Raw genomic sequence first — 17,986 nt, 5'->3', positions numbered from 1 at the left:
GCTCCGAATCCCTCGCAAGCATCTGGCGTTCATCGGTGCGCCAGAATAATTTTTAAGTGAACCGTCGGTACTTTGAGAACGTAATCCTACTACTCGACTTAGACTGATGTGGCTGAGTTCCTGCTTGTAATCGCGCCTCTGGTCCCTGATGTTTTCAATGTCTCTGCGAAGCTAAATTTCTTGCTCAGCCGCGGTCATTACACCATCGTCAGTGCTCTGTAAGTGCGCGGCTGCTTTTCCTGGTTTTGATTTGGATGAAAAATCTGCCCGCGAAGCCATATCGTAGACTTATTGTCCGTAGGCAGGAGAGCTTGTGCCTGCCGGAAAATCCCAGTCTTCGAGTACTTTGTCAGGAAGATCGAAGTCAAAGTCGCTAAGTGAACAGGCAGGGGAGGCAAGGTTGGAAAGACTTCTGATTGGAGCAACCTTCTGGTCATCGAGAGGTTCGTGATTTTGCGTTGAGGAAGCATTGGCCAGATCAGAATTTGGCAAAACATTATCGCTATCATCGACAACACTAGTAGCCCCATTAGTAGAGGAGGCATCAAGCTGGCCGATCCAATCTGATTGAGTGAGGGGCGATGTGTGCGATAGATGATAATCAATGGAACTTTGGTCTTTCTCCTCCGCGCTCATATTGTTCCTCGGCGCTAATTCACTCAGGCATATGCCTTTCCCACGCTGGTCTGGGCTCAAGAGCCGTTCCCATTCAGGCTCTGATGACCCTAGCTCCATAAAGTCATACATAGTTACGGCGTTGTCAATGGCTTGCTGGCAGTCCTCATACCAATCGTAGTCATATTCCCATACATCAAGCTCTTTCCAAGCATGCCAATACAGCTCCCAAAGATTTCCACGCCTGAATCCAACTTTCTGCAGGCGAGTTACAAGGGCGGAAGGGTTGCAATTGAGCTCTAGTAGCTTTTCTCTTACTGAGTCTGTGGCGAGAGCCTGAACTGCTAAAATGTGGATGATCTTCCTGCGGATAGCCAAATCTTCATCATGAGCTGACAACGCCGAGAAAGATGTTCGTGCCGTTACTTCTGTTCGTGCTGTCTCGAGTATCTTTTTGGTCTCTATTGCATTCGGGGCAGATGGGACGTCAGAAGCTTCTTGACGAAGATCAGGTCCGGCGTCAGGTTCCTGGATTTGGGATTTAGCACCAGCGTTGGCGTGTGACATATCACTCGCGGTCCTCTTTCTCATACTAGTTGGTGGAGGAACCTCAGCTTGTTGCCTGCGACTGAGCTGCAGAACCATCGGGTGTTGCTGTTGTGCTTGTGCTTGTGCACGTAACATTCGCTGTTGTCGTGGTCTTTGTTGCTGATATTGCCGTGGAGTCAGCTGTGCACCCATTTGTGACTCTGCTTCTCTTTGTTTCTGACGTTGCTGTGAGGCAATTTGCGCTTGTGCTTGTGCTTGCCTTTGGTGCTGAAGCAGGAAGAGTTGGGCTTCAGATGGGAGTGCTCGAGTTTGCTCATCACTAGCAACAGGTGGCACGTAGCGGATACTACTGATGAGTTCCGAAAGACTACTTGCCGGTTGGTCCAATACTTGATGATATTGCTTGTTGTGCCGATTGAGAGCGCTTCTTTTAGTGAATCCGGTCGAGAAGTTAATGCATCTTGGAAAATTGCAACGGAATTGTCTTGTATGCGCAGCTTCGTGAGCATCACGTTGCTTCGAGGTGTCAAAGCCGTCGACCGCTCTAGCGCACTGGGAATAGCGGCAGGTAAATGCTCTGGAGCTGAAGGTTTCCAGGAACGAAGAAAGCGTGCGGCGGTCTATATTCGGAAATAACCACCATGAATTTGGGTCTAGGAGAGACTCCAAAATAGATTGATAGTTGTGTCGTAATGCAGTGAAGAAAGTTGGGTCTGTGTCGCACTCTTGGTGTGCAGTGTCTAGAAGTATATGTTATACTAGTGAGAAACAGAACTATAAGAGGGGGTCATACCTTTGACACTGGTTTCCGACATATCAAGATCGGATGCTTCATCTAGTTCATTCTTGAAGCATTTTATGTTCGAAATAATAGACTGTATCTGAGGAAACTGATCGAGAAATTCGAGCCCATCGATGTTAATGGTTGCAGTGAGGTTTCCAGCTTGAGACCTGGCGACTCCTGTGGGTTTGAGATAATCAATCAAACCAGACAGCTGATCAACGATTGCACGGGGAACTTGTTTGCCAGTGGACCTGCAAAATGCGAGTAGGTGGTCGATCCAGTATTGATTGGCATACGGAAGTAATCCATGAAAGCCTGTAGCGACAATAGCAGCTTGCTGTGCCTCATTTCCACGGTTCGGGAGCAGCGGAAACGCGGTGTTAAGATAGGCAACACAAGCGAAGCTAATGTTCAGATTGGCCTCGGTGATTGTTACGAAAGGATTTCGGTCTCGCGTTCCATTCTTGAGGATGAACCTGTTCATTATTAGCGAACCGATCACAAGCCACATGAGCTAGGAATAGCACTCTTTTGCGGAGAAATGAACAAAGTCCAAGACACAGGACGGCCCAATCTCAATCAAGGGACGACAGAGGTCCAAGACTGCAATGTCCATCTTCGGGCGGGAGTCGAATGTAGGATGATCTGGTCTGAATGATATTCCATCAAGCAGTTCATAGATCCTCAGTGGTCTGTGCGAGCATGCCATCCATTCAAGAATGTTGATGGCAATAGCGGCAGCCGGGTCCAGTTGTATCCTGTCAAGGATCCGTTCGTATCTGACGCAGTTTTAAGCTAAATACTAAACGGTACATAACACAGAAGTCATGACGTACGCTGCTTCCAACCCCTTTGGAAGGCATCTAGTATTGCGCTCAAGATCCCAATCGCTATAGCAACCCTTTAGTCCTTCGACCACGAGGTGGACCCAGAGAAACATCCCTGGGAATTTGTTAACAGAAGGCTATCCATCAAGTGGATGGAGCTTACCATCAGCATTTCTTATCAGGTCTGATTCAATCTCTTGGCGTAGCATTGTGTTGGACGTCTTAACCTGTTCCATCTTATATCTCACGAAGCTTTCTATGTCCAATTTCACTTCTTCGCGACCGTCGAGGACAATGCTCGTCTTTTTGGCAAGCTGCTTAGCCAGGCCGACTTCTTTACGACTCGAAAATAGGATCTTGCAGTTGCCGGTTGTGGTTGAACAAACAGCTTGAATTTCTCGAAGTATTAGCTTTTGGATTTCATGCGCAGTCTCATCGACACCATCGAGAATGATCCGAGAGCAAGCTGATGTGGCTAAAATTCTGGGGAAAAGATCTCTGATCTGTGCCGCATTGCAAGTCTTGCGGAAGAACTCCTTGGAGATGAGTGAGGCCAAATCTGGATGTTGCCGGAGAAGTTGCATGGCTAATGATCGTAGAATTAGGTTGCAGGAGTCATCCTTGCTGCTGCAAAAGTAGTAGAGTGTATCCACGGATTGACTTTCCAGCAACTTGCTGACGATAGAAGAAGACATCACACTCTTTCCTGTACTTCATCAATCACAGTAGCCCCCACACAGAGCGTAGAGTCTTACCTGCTCCGGGCTTTCCACTTAGCCACACGAACTGATTCTCTGCGGTGGATCCCATCCAAGACTTCAATTCTGGATGGTTTAGCACCCAACTACAAGTCTCATCATGCCTTCGCTGACACAGTTGTTCATAGCGGTTTCCTTGGGCAATCTCGTCGATCGAGAACCAAGCTACTGATTGTTGAAATTGTAGTGCCGATAGAATTGCCTCGTTCTGCTCGATGAGAAGAAGAGAACTCTTTTGCCGTTGTTCAATCTCTTCTTGAGCTCGAATCCTCGATTCTTTGGACTCGACTAAATCGATCGAGACTGCCTCCCTATCCACAAAATCTCGTTGCTTCTTCAGTCCGTTGATGATGCCCGCGAAACGTGCTCCAAAATCCTTCCAAAGGGATTGAAACAGTACATGCCAAGCTCTTCTCTTGAAAAACTTGTACGCTCTCTGATGAAAATCGAGGATGGAACTGTAAACAGATGCAAGCACTGCGAGAAAAGCGGGATTGTCCTTGAAGGCTTGTTCGTAACGATCAAACCTAGGCAGAGAATCGCCAATCTCCTTATAAGCATCAAGGAGAGATTCAAACACATCGCGGTGGTGACTTGCGAGCTATCAGAATTAGCTAGTCGATTGACATCGTAGATTCTGGCGCACTTACTTGCAGCATGAGCTTGATGGGAGCCTCGTTTACATCAGCACATATGAATGAGAGAGCAATAGGGAAATGACAAACCCAAACATATGGCAGGTAGTTACATATAACTTCTATAACTTTCGAATACTTCTCTAACCCTCTCAGGAAAGGCTCGATTCGCCGCATATTCTGAGCCGAATCCCGTTGTCAATCTCTCGCACGGCTTGCCACACATCCTCGAGCTTCGTAGACGCAAACGCATAATCATCTTCGTCTGTCACTGAATGCTTCAGTCGTTGGAAGGCATCTGCGATGGTAGTCACCGGGGCACTCATGGCGAAGTCTGGTTTGTTCGAACGATGGAAAAGGAGGCAAAGGAGAGAAAGAATGGAAAAGGTCCTGGTTTCCACCTGGAAAACGATGTCCTCGGGAAATGAGGCTGAGGACAACTACTGTTGGCTCACCGCAAGGCGCCCTGAGGGCGCTGGTGCATCGAGATCCTATCATTCTGGGTGTGGCTTGGTGCTGCGCCCGAAAACAGAGCCGCTCGTCCCAAATCCTCTCCATACACATCATCGAGTGCCGAAAAGCTATCTCATCAATTGATGATTCTATCGACCTCTTTCTTACTCAAACTTTGTTACCAACAGCAATGCTCCATCGAAGTGATGTTCGGGGGGATGTGGGGTTCGACGGGAACGGGAACGAAGCCCACTACTATCGGAAGCGGAGGCGCTTGAATCCTAGGATCCCCAGCCCAGAATTGCTCACCATCCAGCACACTTCAACTACATATCGCAGCATTTCCGTGCACGGCAGCGCAGACACACCACATAGCTGCAATGATCCAATATCGGGGGACCGAAGTAGCTTATTGCCGGACTGGCATGGATTGGAGACCGCTGCAGGAACCCAAGCTGCGACCGGTTTGGATCAGGCGGCGTTGATACTCCAAGAAGAGTGCTGCTATGGAATGGTTAGCAAAACACCCTTCTGTCTATAATGCTCTAATCCTCACAACACACCTTACAGCTACCCAGTATTCGTGTGAGGCTTTCTGCCGGCCCTCTGGACTCGTCGAAGTATCTTCCTGTCTCCCTCGAAGCCTCGAATATAATACGGCTGCAAGATTCCAGCAGACACGAAACATTCCAAATCGAAAGCCCACTCCATCTATCTGCCTTGGATCAGCTCGTGGCTATAAAAGACATCTCGATGCAATCATATTGCAGTGCTGATACTTCGATTTCGACCATACAGGAACCTCATAAACGGAAGCGACGGGTTAGGCATAAGCAGTCATGGACCCTCCGTGTTATTCTCTATGGACCACCAGATCTCGAGGATATAATTGGACAATTCTTGTCTGGACAAAAGATTTATCTCCAGGATCCAGTTCATTGCGATCGGTGTGTCCCGTATAGAAATCCACATGTGATACAGCCAGCGACAGGCGAGGTGTTAAGGACAAACATGTTCGAACCTCATGCTGCAAACCTGGAAATTGAGCGACTAGAAGCTAGCTCGGACCTTCTCTCCCAGCTTATGGGTAACGCAGTACAATTGCCAGAGACCGAACCCTCAGATATTGTGAAAACTACCCTTTTCAGGTTTGTCTTCTCCTAGTAACATGGTCGAAGCCATCATTCGCGATTTTGGCTGACTTGGGAGTTCAGTCATCAAAAACAAGCACTGACTTTCATGCTTCGTCGTGAGAAGGGCTGGCAGGTGAATCTGCTTGGTGATATTTGGACTTCGCATACGGATACTTTCGGTCGAACCAAGTAAGCTCGTTACCAAAGCTCGCGTCTTCGATCTGATTGGAGCCACAGGTACAGGAATAATGTAAATGAAACCTTTCAAGTGGATCGTCCACCTTCTTTTCAGGGTGGCCTCCTCGCCGATGACATGGGACTTGGAAAGACGCTCAGTATGATAGCTGTCATCGCTAGCAATCAGGTCACAAAAGTCCTTCCGTCCCCTCCTATGACACTAGATCCCTTTCAAGGTCCCGCCGTCAAGACTTCGATTCTAATAGTTCCCCTGGCTCGTAAGTTGTACTGCCACAAACTCTGTTTCTGAAGCTGAGTTGCCGGTAGTCATTCAGTCGTGGGAGGAACAATTCAAGGTGTAAGTATCGTCGCTGTCTCGTTCAGCGAATACTTCCCGCTCCTGCTGCACTCGGCTAACCCCTCAAGAGACATGTCAAGAGTGGCACGCTGAAGATACACGTCTTTCATGGGCAAAATCGTAGAAGTGTGGATTGTTTGAAATCCTTTGATGTAGCCATCACGACTTATCACACGATTAGCTCCATCTGGAGGAAGTGGAAAGATAATGCAGACGCATCAGAATCGATATTCTCGATCATGTGGCACCGTGTTGTTCTTGATGAAGGTAATAAGTCCCTTATGCTACAATCAGGGGCTAGCACTGACTGCTACAGCTCATATCATCCAGAATTCCCAGAAACATTTAGCCCAATCATGTTGTGCTCTACGGTCGACTAATCGTTGGGCTATCACTGGAACACCCATCCAGAATAAGCTATCAGATTTCTCGAGCATTGTTGCGTTTCTCCAGGTCCATCCATACTCAGATCAAGCCATATTCGATGAGGAGATTGCTAAACCTTGGCGGAAAGACAATTTTCTCGGATTTCTGAGACTAAAGACATTGGTTCGTGCAATAACCATCGCTAGAACGAAGGATGTGGTTCTTCTTCCGCCTAGAGAGGACTTTATACATCATGTGGATTTCATGCCAGAGGAACGCCAGATATACGAAGATGCCAAGAAGCAGACAGTCGCGCTACTTCAGGATGCAGCCTCCTCATCCTACGAAAACCGAACTTCGGTGAACGCCCTTCAACGGCTCAATGCACTTCGTCTGATCTGCAGTCACGGTCTGCTCACACAGTCCTACTTAGCAGCGCAAAGTTTATCCCAGATTACACCCTGCACAGGATCGCAGGATGTATATGCGGACTCCCTCTGTACCGAGGACTTGGAAACAATGTTCGATGGCTCTGATTCATGTGTGCAATGCGGGGCTACTACGATCGCTGACCTTGTGGAATATTCACAGCAGAACGACGGAGCCTCACTGCTCGGACTTGGCGGTGATCAACCAATTCTTTGTCCGGGCTGCAGGCCACGAATAAATCGACCCGTGACTGTACGAGAAAGTCGTTATACTGATAATCTCCAAGTTCTGGATAGCCCAATGACCATGTCTTCGTCGCCAAGCGTCGCATCATCGCCAACCTCAGATATTGGCCAGGGCAGCACTCTGCTATCTATGCCGACCAAAATCAAGGAGCTCCTGACAGATCTCACCACTCGCGGAGCCGATGAGAAGAGGCAAGTTTTCCTGGCCTGCTTCTATCCCGAGCACTGACTAACGCAAGGCAGTGTCGTGTTCTCTTATTGGACATACACCCTCGACCTGATCCAAATTATGCTTGAAGACAGCAAGATCCCCTTTGTTCGGTTCGACGGCAAAATGTCCCAAGCAAAACGAACAGAATCTCTCCGCACATTCAAACGAGATCCTTCTGTTCGCGTGATCCTCGTCTCAATAACATGTGGCGGCGCTGGGTAGGACTCCATACCCTTGAAACTTCTACCCACGTTCCGAATAGGGTCGTCCATTTCACGGAAAGAATGCTGACATGCAAACAGTCTCGATCTGACAGCCGCATCCCGAGCCTACCTCATGGAACCGCACTGGAATCCCATGATCGAAGAGCAAGCTCTCTGCCGCGTACACCGCGTCGGCCAAAAACGTAGCGTGACAACAATTCGATACCTCATGAGAGATTCGTTTGAAGAGGTAAGCCTAGCTATAAGTTCCTTGAGTGATGCTAACCTCCCAATAGCAAGTCGTTGAGATCCAAAAACGCAAGAAACTCCTCGCAAAAGTCGCGTTTGGACAGGATCCCCTGGAGGAGAGCGGAATTGGGATGAGCACTTTGCAGGTTTGTGTTCACTTCTCTTCTCATGGCTTCTAGGGTACGTAGACTGACTGACGTAGTACCTGAAATCGGTTCTGGAGTGAAGGAATTTTTAGTTTTGATGCCTGGATACTCATGCCATGGGTGAGGAGTGTCGCTTGCCCTGCCTTGCTCGATGAAGCGAGACTTGATCTGGCGTGGAGAGGGCGGCTGGATATAGAAGGAGCTCAATGTACAAGCGTGGTAACTTGAAGAGTACTGGTTACCAATGTAACTACAGGGATGACTCTGGTATCTGTTGATACATACACGTCTTTCGGGCTTTAAAGCCATGGGTATCGTTTGAGACACCAAAACCCAATAACCAATATTTTCCTTCCTGTCTCGTGACCCCGGGTATCATTACACCTCTCAGTTAAAAGGACCAAGTACGCCATTCTACTTCCCGTCTCGAGTAAAATCAGTAGAGAATCTCAGACACAGTGGGCCCGATGATTGTGTCCGTTTTGGCACTGGTAGAGGCGTGGCTTTTAGGATCCAAACCCGAGAATTCACTGGAGGTAATCATCCTTGGACGCTTTCCTCTGGGCCTCGTCTGCTGCACTGCTGACAGCGTTTCCTCTTCTTCTGGAGCATGAGAAGCCACCCGCTTCAATGATGTTGTTCGTTCTCGGTCATGAAATATGGTCATCTCGTTCCACTCCTCCACTGAGAACGGATTCTCTTCGCCATCCTGGAAGTCCGAAAGAGACGAAGACGATGTTCTGGGTGGTTGATTTGTGAAACTGCCAATATTCTCCCGTGGCGAAGATGGCCATGGCGCAGAGGAACACCCAGCGGGACTCATTGAAGGCGGTTGTGTTGTAGGCTGCGTGGATCCCACCGATACTCCGAAAGCTGACGGGCTTGTTGCTGATCCATATGCTGATGATGCTGTGTTATTGGGACCCATGCATGATCTGCTGGTCGATGCCAAAGCCGAGTTGTCGAATTCAGATGCAAATCTCGCTTCAGTACCGCGCTGTGCTTCTCGTTCCTGTTCTTGTTGAGCATCGAGTGCTGCAACCTCTTTTTTACGTGCTGTGTACAGTTTATTTGTGGTACCATACGTACATGCTGTTGAATCAGCCACCGATTTGTACGGTCTTGGAGTTCGGTGCTTACTACTTCCCTTGGATATACAATTTCCGCAGCTGGGAAACTGGCTATCACATACCACTCCCTTGTGGACTTGCCCTGTGCAGGACAGGCAAGCTGTTTTGAGGTAGCGGATTTGTTCGTTCTTTAAAGCTCGTGGCATCTTGTAACTGTAAGGTGCTCTAGAATGTCCTTGGAGTCAGATATATAGACCACTGCTGCATGTTAGCAAACTTTGTAGTTTGGCTCTGGCTCGTCATTGGAAGATTGACCGTATAGGAGGGTATGCTGGGATGGCTTCGCCTTCACCAGACCGTACGAGAGAATTGTGTGCACGCCAAGTCCGAATTGATCCGTCTGAGAGCGGGTAGCCTCGAACTTGAGATCATAAGTGATAACAATGCTGTGGTATCGATGTGGAATGATTGAAATGTGTGGTTGAGTATGATGTTTGCAATTTTTCAGTCAAAATGTGTTGTTGACGTTCACGTCTAAATAAGCGAGGCAGGAGCGACTTTGTAAACACCAGTGGTGCTTCCCAGATATCACTGCTTCTGAGCAGCTTAATCTATAACCTTATGATATCCGTTCTACAATAAATGGCGCTCTGCTAACGAGTCGGTCTTGATGTTCAATGACAACTATGTAGAAAGTAGTCATTTCATTCTCTCCAAGCTTCTGTTGGGATACAGTCGATTTTGGGGAGAAACTGAAGACAGCTTTGAAAGCTAGTTACAAACTCATGTTTGCGAAAGTGTACGAATGAGAAAGGTTAATGCCAGTGAAGCAGCATGAGTTGGAGGATTCAGGGAGCCATCGAAGAACTCCTCGGTCAATTTTGAGAAGGAGCTCTATGTTGCAGATTTTGGGTTGATTGAATGGGAACAACTAACGGATCACAAATTCAAGGCCAGAATTCTAGATAGCAAAGTAGCTGGCTCGAACCGTTTTTCTTCTAATTCCACTGCTCTCCAGGTAAGAACCTTGACTCATAGCCCTCACATTGTTGATCGCGTCGCCCCGACCCCGCCTCACCTCGCTTCCCTTAAAAATTGCTTGGCATCAACTAGCGGGGTAATTTTGTCAACAAATACTTGCATATTCGTTCCCATCACGAATCAAATTGAATAAGTTCGAAGCTATGACGCCTGGCTTCCAAATCTCTTCAAATTGAAACATAGAAACGTTGAAACTCTTTTACAGCTTCAATGCATTCCTCCCAATCCATCCTCATTGGCTCTTATCGCCCTTGCCGATTATCACAATCACATGCCTCGGATAACGAAACGCGTCCACGTCAGGAGGACATCAGTCCAATAGCTAGTCTGCTATGAACACACAAGCTCAACAAAACACACTTTACATTCTGCATTTCCCCACGTCGTATCATGCCTCATTTCTCGACCTTTCAACTATCTACAACACCCACAAAGCGTCCTTGTCGAATGGAACCGCCACCGGCGAATCGAGACAGCAGCAGTCAGGAACACGACTATTTAAAAACCCGAGATGGAGCAGGATGAAGACGACTCCCAGGGGCAAGAAGTCGTGTTGAAGGCCGCAACTACTCCTGCACCAGCAGCAGAAGCATCGACCCTCCTCCCAGCACCGATCGCGAATGTCGTGAGTCTGGTAACCAGATCCGGCTCCTTGTACCTACGACTCGGAACCTTCATTGGCGGTCTTGCTCTCGACGGCGCACGAGTCACGACCTTGACAGGGCTGGAATTGAGCAGAGCAGTTATTGAGGGCATACTACACAAGGCCGGACGAGATGTATCTCTGCGCAGTACTGGGGAGATGGGAAAGGCTGAGGCAGATGGGATATTGGAGCGAAGCATAACGACTTTACACTCTACAATCACGAATATATCATTTGCTGCCTCAACCGGCTTTTATTTTTCTTCTGCAGCATTGCACGGAGCCGGTGACTTGTCGCAGCAATTATTGGCTACATTGGACAGTATACTGGGCAGCACGGACTCGAGTAGGGCAATTGCCAGTATCGTTACACTGATCAGGCGGGAGTTCCAAAATCCGGCAACTGGGCAAGAAGGAGAGAAAGTTGGTGTTGCGGATCTGTTGCTTGGAATTTGCGGGCTGGCTTTACTGCAGAGATGGTGCAAGAAAATTACGGATGCCGAGGGTAGTGGAGATGTGGTGATTTGGGACGTGGTCGTTCTGGATGATGGAAGAAGGGCGGATGTCATTAGCAAGGAAGATCCGAATGCTGAACGGGGTTTAACGAGAGCGGATTCGATGGCTTTTGTGACTCCTGGAGGAGACCAAGTGGTCCAGGCGATAGGAAGAGGCGGGAGGCTAGAAGATGAATCTGATGACGACTTGCCGGAGATTAATCTCAAGCAACGAATCATGAAATCATTACCAGCCGATGCTTCAGTATCAATCACGACAGAAACGACGACCACCAAGACTATTACGGTTGAGATTACTGGCACTCAGCCCCCAGATCTATCGCCACCACCTGGTGTCGAGATTGTGGAAGAAAATGCTCACCACATTGGACAGGTGGACCCGAATGCCGAGCTATTGACGAACGAGCAAAAGGTTGGCCTGTTGGTTCCAAAATACAGAGTTGTTTACCGGGTTGTTCGCAACAGCCTTCGGGGAACCAACATTGAAAACAAAGGCGATCTCCAGATTGAGAACGCAATAGAGGACAGTGATGACGAAACACCTGTTCAGCCTACCAAGGCTATAAAGGGTCCTGCTGTTACAATTTCACCAGTTTCCTCTCCTGAAGTTCCTCCCCTACCTCCAAGAAAAGATACCCGAAGACAGGCGTCAATGGAGAGTACAAACATCGATAGTCCGTCACGGTCGACTCCGTCGGGGGATGAGAAACCCCTCGGATTTTCGTCGATTCCTGTTTCAAAGCCTTCGGAGCAAATTGGCGCTCAGAAGAGGACACGCAAACCAATGAGCTCTGCATCATCTATTTCCGATGTTCCTCCCCCAAAGAAAATAGCCACAAAATCTCCTACGCTGAAGAAGGCAAAACCAGACAGGCCACCGGTAAAGGCTGCTGAGAAGAAGGGATCTTTTCGAAATGCTCTTAGGAAAGGATCTGGTTCAGCACTTTCGAATCTCTGGAATAAAGAGAATGAATCTGAATCTTCCTCGTCCAAAACACCATCGCCAAAGCCCGCATGGGGTGGTCACAGTCCTACTAACGCAAAATCAAGCCTTCCAGTCCCAAAGAGAAATTCCAGCATTGTCCCAGCGAGAGAAGCACCTCGTCCACCTCAGCGAGGAAATCCTAACTACTTCTCATCTCGGGATCTTGGCCTCATGCAGTCACCTGACGTGCAGAAGAGCCCTTCAAAGGCAAGCTACTATTCAGTCCATGAAAGGCGTCGAGATTCGATTGTTTCCCAAACAGATACATATTCTGTACATTCGGCTGATACACGACCTGGATCACCAACCGCTTTTCGGACACACCTGAAAGCACAAAGTAACCTCATTCGAGCAAGATCGGAGAAAAATATTCTAAAACAACCCACTTCTCCGGCGATAAATCACAGACGGTCGAAAAGCGTTGTTCCAAGCATTTATACCCTGAAAACAAACAATTCCGCCACTTCACTTGTGATCGCAAACCAGCCGCGACGTAGCGCATTCGAGAGCTCTGAAACGATCGAGTCTCTGATGCATACCGGCTTCATCGACGGACTCTTTCCTCAGCATCATATTGTTCGGAATATTACAAGATTCGTGCGATTCGCCTCAGCATCGTATGGAGCCAGCTTCCTTCGAGTAATGGGTATCGTCACTGCCAAAGGTCCGACGGCGAAAGAGATCGAGACATCCCACCATTACGAACACCATTCATTTTCGACGCACACACAGTTGCCACCGTCGACCATTCTATTGTCATCATTCGTGGATCCACAAGGTGGTACGGATGCTACGGGGAATACAAATACTGGAGTACCGATGGTACATTTTGTGTCCCTGGATCACGAGTCAAGGGCCGTTGTACTGACGTGCCGTGGAACCCTGGGCTTCGAAGATGTCCTGACAGACATGACTTGCGATTACGATGAGCTTACCTACCGAGGGAAAGCATACAAAGTCCACAAAGGGATACATGCATCAGCACGCCGATTACTTGACGGTGGCGGAGGGCGTGTAATGGCAACAATTGCAGCTGCATTGGAAGAATTTCCAGAGTATGGATTGGTGATGTGTGGGCATTCTCTGGGAGGTGGCGTCACCGCTTTGCTTGCAATTCTAATCTCCGAGCCCTCGGCGGATCCTTTATCCACGGCTTTCTTCACAGCATCTGATTACTTACCACCTCCACTCCTTCTTACCTCGTCACAGGGAGAAACGAGCACAGCACCATCAAGAATCCGTCTACCGTCAGGACGTCCAATTCATGTTTACGCCTACGGCCCTCCAGCGACGGTTTCACCTTCATTGCGTCTGGCTACCCGAGGCTTGATCACAACAATTGTCAATGGGCAAGATCTTGTGCCATATCTTTCCCTAGGCGTCCTCCACGACCTTCAGGCTGTAGCATTGGCTTTCAAGACGGACGATTCAGGGGCTAAAGGAGAAGTGAGGAAGCGTGTCTGGCAAGGTATCACAGGGACATTCATGGATAAATGGTACGCCAATCGGCCACCCGGCATGAATTCAGAAGAGGACGATCAGTGGGCGTACTCGGCATTGAAAGCTTTGCGCGCCTCTATGTTGTCTGCCAAACTTCTCCCTCCTGGCGAAGTCTTTGTTGTTGAGACCATGCCTGTCCTTCAGCGCGACGCCTTTGTTGCTGAAGATGGCGGCGAAGGCAAGGGCCTCGGACGGCCAGCAACGAGGAGTGTGTTGAAATATGTGAAGGATGTAGATAAGAGGTTTGGGGAAGTGAGATTCGGAGGCAGTATGCTTCTTGATCATAGCCCTGGCAGGTACGAGATGAGTCTCGGAGCATTGGGGAAGGGCATTTTGGGATAGACTAGATGTGCCGCTTGAATAGCGCAGCAATATTGTAATACCAAGAATGGGAGTTTCGATGTTCTGCCAACTTTTAACTTTATTGTTATATTTCTTTCGTAAGTCATTCAGTCATGGTCCATATGGGTATTCATTTTCCAGGTCCATTGTCAACCCCAATGCTAATCCCAGCCTTCGACGTGCTCCTCAACTTCCTCCAATACATGAACTTCGACCCAGGACAATATTTCCGCTTCCTCCCAGTCACAGCCGGCACTTCCACTTCACTCACAACACTTGGCGGCTTTCCCTCCACCAATGTCCCGCTACGACTCATGCTGATGGAGTTCCTCGTCCGCCGATATGCATCCAGCTCTAGCAACTTACTCCTATACTCCACCGCAGCAAGCTGCTCTTTTGTCCTCTCCCTCTCGACTCTTCCATCTCTCAGCACCCTTCTCAAGATCTTCCCTGTTGGATTCCTTGGGATTAAATCTACAAATTCGACTTCTTCGACGTTCTTGTACCTCGCTAGCCTTATCCCCAGGAAATCTTTCACGTCCTGCTCGCTTACTTCGTCGCTGCCGTTCTTCACAATGAAAGCCAACGGGACTTCACCGCAGCCGTCACTGGCAGGCGAGGCAATTACTCCCGCATCTTGGATCCCGGGGTGTTCGAGTAATGCTGCTTCGATCTCTGCGGGGCTGACTTGCCAGCCGCGGACTTTGATGAGGTCTTTGGTACGGTCGATGACATACCAGTTACCGTTCTGGATGTATCCTACGTCGCCGGTTCGGATCCATCCATCTGAAGTCCGGGCTTCCGCCGTTGCTGGGATATTGTTGAGATAGCCTGTCATGGCGAACGGGGTGAGGATTTGGATCTCGCCTGTTACATTGTCTTTCTGGATGATGTTGCCGGATGTGTCAACAGCCCTGATATACATGTTAGCTAACGTCACCAACACGACATATGTGCTTGAGAGATATAATAAGGTACTCACCTCAATATTGTCCCGTCAACTGGCTGTCCAACACTACCAGTCGCGTCTCTCTCCGCTCGGGACCAGGTAGTTGCCCAACCTGTTTCGGTCATTCCATAGACCTGCACGATTCTCGCAACTTCACTCAAAGTGCCATACAGCTTCCGTTGCATACCCTCGCTTGCACACGAACCACCAACAAGAACCGTCTCCAAAGTTCCAAGTTCGCCTCCGTCATATTTCGACAGCGCCATCATGATCGGCGGCACAACAATAGTGTGAGTGATGCCAAACGTGTCGATTGCGCTCACGAATGAACTTTCCTCAAATCGCGGCATTATATACGCGGGATATCCAGTTCTTAGAGGAACAGCGTGTTGAAGTGGCATGGTGAAGACATGAAAAGGTGGGAGCGCAATGAGACTTTTAACTTCACCATCACACGCACCGCTTTCCTCGCCACGCCTGCCTTTGATTTGAGTTCCATCTCGACTTCGATTTCTCATCAAATTTTCGACCACCTTCCCCTGCGAAATCAAATACCTATGTCCAATAACCGCCGCTTTGGGTAGTCCAGACGTCCCGCTCGTACTCACGTATGCGGCATCTCTCAATCTATCATCATTACCACGCACCCAGTCCGTCTCGCCATGACACAGCAAGCTCTCCCAACTCTGCTGCGCGAGAGGGATCTCCTCGCCAGCAAAATCAAGCACGAAAATGTGACTAGGTGGAATGTTACAGTCGTCTGCTGCGGCGAGAGACACAGACAGAGATTTTGGACATGTGAGAATATACCGCGCACCAGTGATGCGAAGGTGGTGCGAGAGTTCGCGAGAGGTGTAGCCTGGATTTGCGCCTGTGAAGCGAAGGTTGGAGCCGAGGATGGAGAGGTAGATGGGTGTGTAGTTTATCTGATTCAGATCATGAGTCTGAAATTTCCGTTGCGGATGAGAGGCGGGGGAGGGGAAAGGTACATACATCGTTGAAGCTGACAACGCAAATACAGCTGTTTTCCTCGATATTGTGTGCGTTGAAGCCTGCTATTACTTGGCGGACTAGTTTGCGAGTTTGGGAGAATGAGAGGATGCGAGAAGGGTTGCTGGGGTCGATGTATAGCTGAAAGTTGTGAGTTTCGGGTTTGAGTTGCGTGTGGTCGGGGACTTACTGGTTTATGCTCGTCCCGTGGGGGATTTGCGAAGGTCCATGAGACGATATCCATGATATTCTTCCGATCTTCAGGCACTAATATATGGTGAGGGGCTGTCTGTGAGAACAAGCAGAGGTCAGTGGAGACCAGTGTGTTGTGAAGTCACGTCAAGTCAAATATCATTGAAAGACAGACGGAATACTTCAGCCATATAATCACCGGAAAGTCTGGTGTTGCACAAAAAATGATCATAACAATTGTATCCAAAAATCTTATTCGTCAGCCTTATGCTGGTCTCACTTTTTATAGTTTCGTCTTTCTGGTTGTCGGCGGAGGAGTGCGCCTGCTCGTCATTTGGAATCCTCTCGCTTGTGGCTGCACTGCAATTCCAAATACCATACCTGTGCCATGGGAAAAAGCACGTGCACTTCCAATTGGCCCCGTCTTTGTGCATATTGAACTTTAACGGGCATCATGACTGTTTATCTATTGTTATCTTTGGAAATTACAAAGCCTTTTGCTGCCGAGTTGTGTTGCCGAACATTGTTTTGCGCGACTTATGTATGTGGGGATTGAGTGTTAGATCCCCACTTAGAGTTTTCGCTCCACGCATCATATATTGAAGGAGCGCTTGTTGACTCCAGGATGCAGGATTTGATGTGAAAGGAAAGTAAAACCTTCGATTCATTTGTCGATCCGTAAGTTCTGCCCAATAGTGGGATGAAATTCGTCTAGATCTGTACCACCTCGTTTTTGTCCCACGTTTGTACTACAGAACACAGATTTGGAGCAAATGAGCGTTAGAAAAAAACAAATATCATTTGTTGGTTCTTTGTGTCTCAGTTCAGTTTCTTGGAATTCCGACAATTTTACACGAGATCTTAGGCTAAGGGAACCACGCTGTTGGTTTTGTGTCTTGCCTCGACGAAAACCAAGTGACGATGAAACCTGGCTCCAAATTCAGAAACCAGTATCAGCAATCAAATAATCAATCACGTCAAGATAGACAGTTATCGCCAATAGAGTTCTTAGGATCTTACATGCTGTGCCATCTTATCGCATCCGACATGCATAATCTACATCCTTCGATCATCTCACACAACTCTATCTCGGGAGAGCGCTTACACGCTGCTGACATGCGCTTCAATTACGAGCCGCCTAATCAGTAGTGTTAGCGATGAAGCTGAGTGCTGCTGGTGCTGTACGTGCTGGGTTCGCGCGTCTGCACACGGGCCGGTCTGACTTGCGTGCACACTAGGATGCATCCAAGATGCTGGGACGGAGCGTGCAGTCAGCGCCAATCGTACAGGATTCCAGCTAGTGCATGAGATCTGGCCCGCGGCCATGGGCAACGCTTTTGTTGATCTGGGCCTCGGTTCAGTTGACCGTTCTTGCTTTTGTGTTGGTTATTTCACGATGTTCGATCTATGTTTACGTATGACAGAGGAGGCTTTGAATCAGAGTCTTGAGTTCATTTGCTTTTATGTTGGTTATTCTGAAATATTCGAACTATCTCTTGGTACGACAGTAAAGGCTTTGAACGGAGCTTTTGATTCGGCTCCAAGAGCTTGTGGGTGGAATTCTAGTCCTCATGTGAGACTCGAGATGGCGATTCAGAGTCGAGCGTTGGATCCAGGCGAT

At 48.5% G+C, this 17,986-nt stretch overlaps 5 protein-coding genes across 6 annotated transcripts; 2 read left to right on the top strand and 3 right to left on the bottom strand.

Moving 5' to 3' along the window:
* Nucleotides 1-288: 288 nt before the first annotated feature.
* Nucleotides 289-4,345, bottom strand: ONS95_002814 (uncharacterized protein; the record flags this gene model as incomplete). Its single annotated transcript, XM_058496094.1, has 8 exons — nucleotides 289-1,904; nucleotides 1,958-2,424; nucleotides 2,476-2,727; nucleotides 2,785-2,890; nucleotides 2,939-3,481; nucleotides 3,531-4,134; nucleotides 4,184-4,207; nucleotides 4,259-4,345. 8 exons carry the CDS (start codon nucleotides 4,343-4,345, stop codon nucleotides 289-291), a joined length of 3,699 nt encoding a protein of 1,232 aa, XP_058354824.1.
* A 466-nt stretch (nucleotides 4,346-4,811) lies between these two features.
* Nucleotides 4,812-9,450, top strand: ONS95_002813 (uncharacterized protein; the record flags this gene model as incomplete). Its single annotated transcript, XM_058496093.1, has 11 exons — nucleotides 4,812-5,135; nucleotides 5,192-5,769; nucleotides 5,836-5,943; nucleotides 5,992-6,209; nucleotides 6,259-6,289; nucleotides 6,360-6,556; nucleotides 6,606-7,521; nucleotides 7,573-7,758; nucleotides 7,843-7,993; nucleotides 8,040-8,138; nucleotides 8,195-9,450. The coding sequence occupies 11 exons, from the start codon at nucleotides 4,812-4,814 to the stop codon at nucleotides 8,216-8,218; spliced, it is 2,832 nt and encodes a 943-aa protein (XP_058354822.1). The 3' UTR covers nucleotides 8,219-9,450.
* On the bottom strand, nucleotides 8,575-9,414 carry ONS95_002812 (uncharacterized protein; the record flags this gene model as incomplete). Its single annotated transcript, XM_058496092.1, has 1 exon — nucleotides 8,575-9,414. The coding sequence occupies one exon, from the start codon at nucleotides 9,412-9,414 to the stop codon at nucleotides 8,575-8,577; it is 840 nt and encodes a 279-aa protein (XP_058354823.1).
* Nucleotides 9,451-10,760: 1,310 nt separating the features above from the next.
* ONS95_002811 (uncharacterized protein) lies at nucleotides 10,761-14,234 on the top strand (the record flags this gene model as incomplete). Its single annotated transcript, XM_058496091.1, has 1 exon — nucleotides 10,761-14,234. One exon carries the CDS (start codon nucleotides 10,761-10,763, stop codon nucleotides 14,232-14,234), a length of 3,474 nt encoding a protein of 1,157 aa, XP_058354821.1.
* A 59-nt stretch (nucleotides 14,235-14,293) lies between these two features.
* ONS95_002810 (uncharacterized protein) lies at nucleotides 14,294-16,661 on the bottom strand. 2 transcript variants are annotated; one of them, XM_058496090.1, is made up of 3 exons: nucleotides 16,177-16,661; nucleotides 15,217-16,109; nucleotides 14,294-15,148 (listed from the first exon to the last, which is right to left on the bottom strand). In XM_058496090.1, exons 2-3 carry the CDS (start codon nucleotides 15,699-15,701, stop codon nucleotides 14,365-14,367), a joined length of 1,269 nt encoding a protein of 422 aa, XP_058354820.1. In that variant the 5' UTR covers nucleotides 15,702-16,109; nucleotides 16,177-16,661; the 3' UTR covers nucleotides 14,294-14,364. The 2 variants fall into 2 exon arrangements, with proteins under 2 accessions (XP_058354820.1, XP_058354819.1); XM_058496089.1 differs by having other exon boundaries at nucleotides 15,217-16,314; nucleotides 16,364-16,661.
* Nucleotides 16,662-17,986: the final 1,325 nt, after the last annotated feature.

The sequence above is a fragment of the Cadophora gregata genome, assembly GCF_030347475.1.
Source record: "Cadophora gregata isolate MNR1 chromosome Unknown scaffold_11, whole genome shotgun sequence".
Taxonomy (NCBI): Eukaryota; Fungi; Ascomycota; class Leotiomycetes; order Helotiales; family Ploettnerulaceae; genus Cadophora; species Cadophora gregata.
The sequence above is the reverse complement of the archived record's forward strand: the minus strand, read 5'-3'. Positions and strand labels throughout refer to the sequence as shown.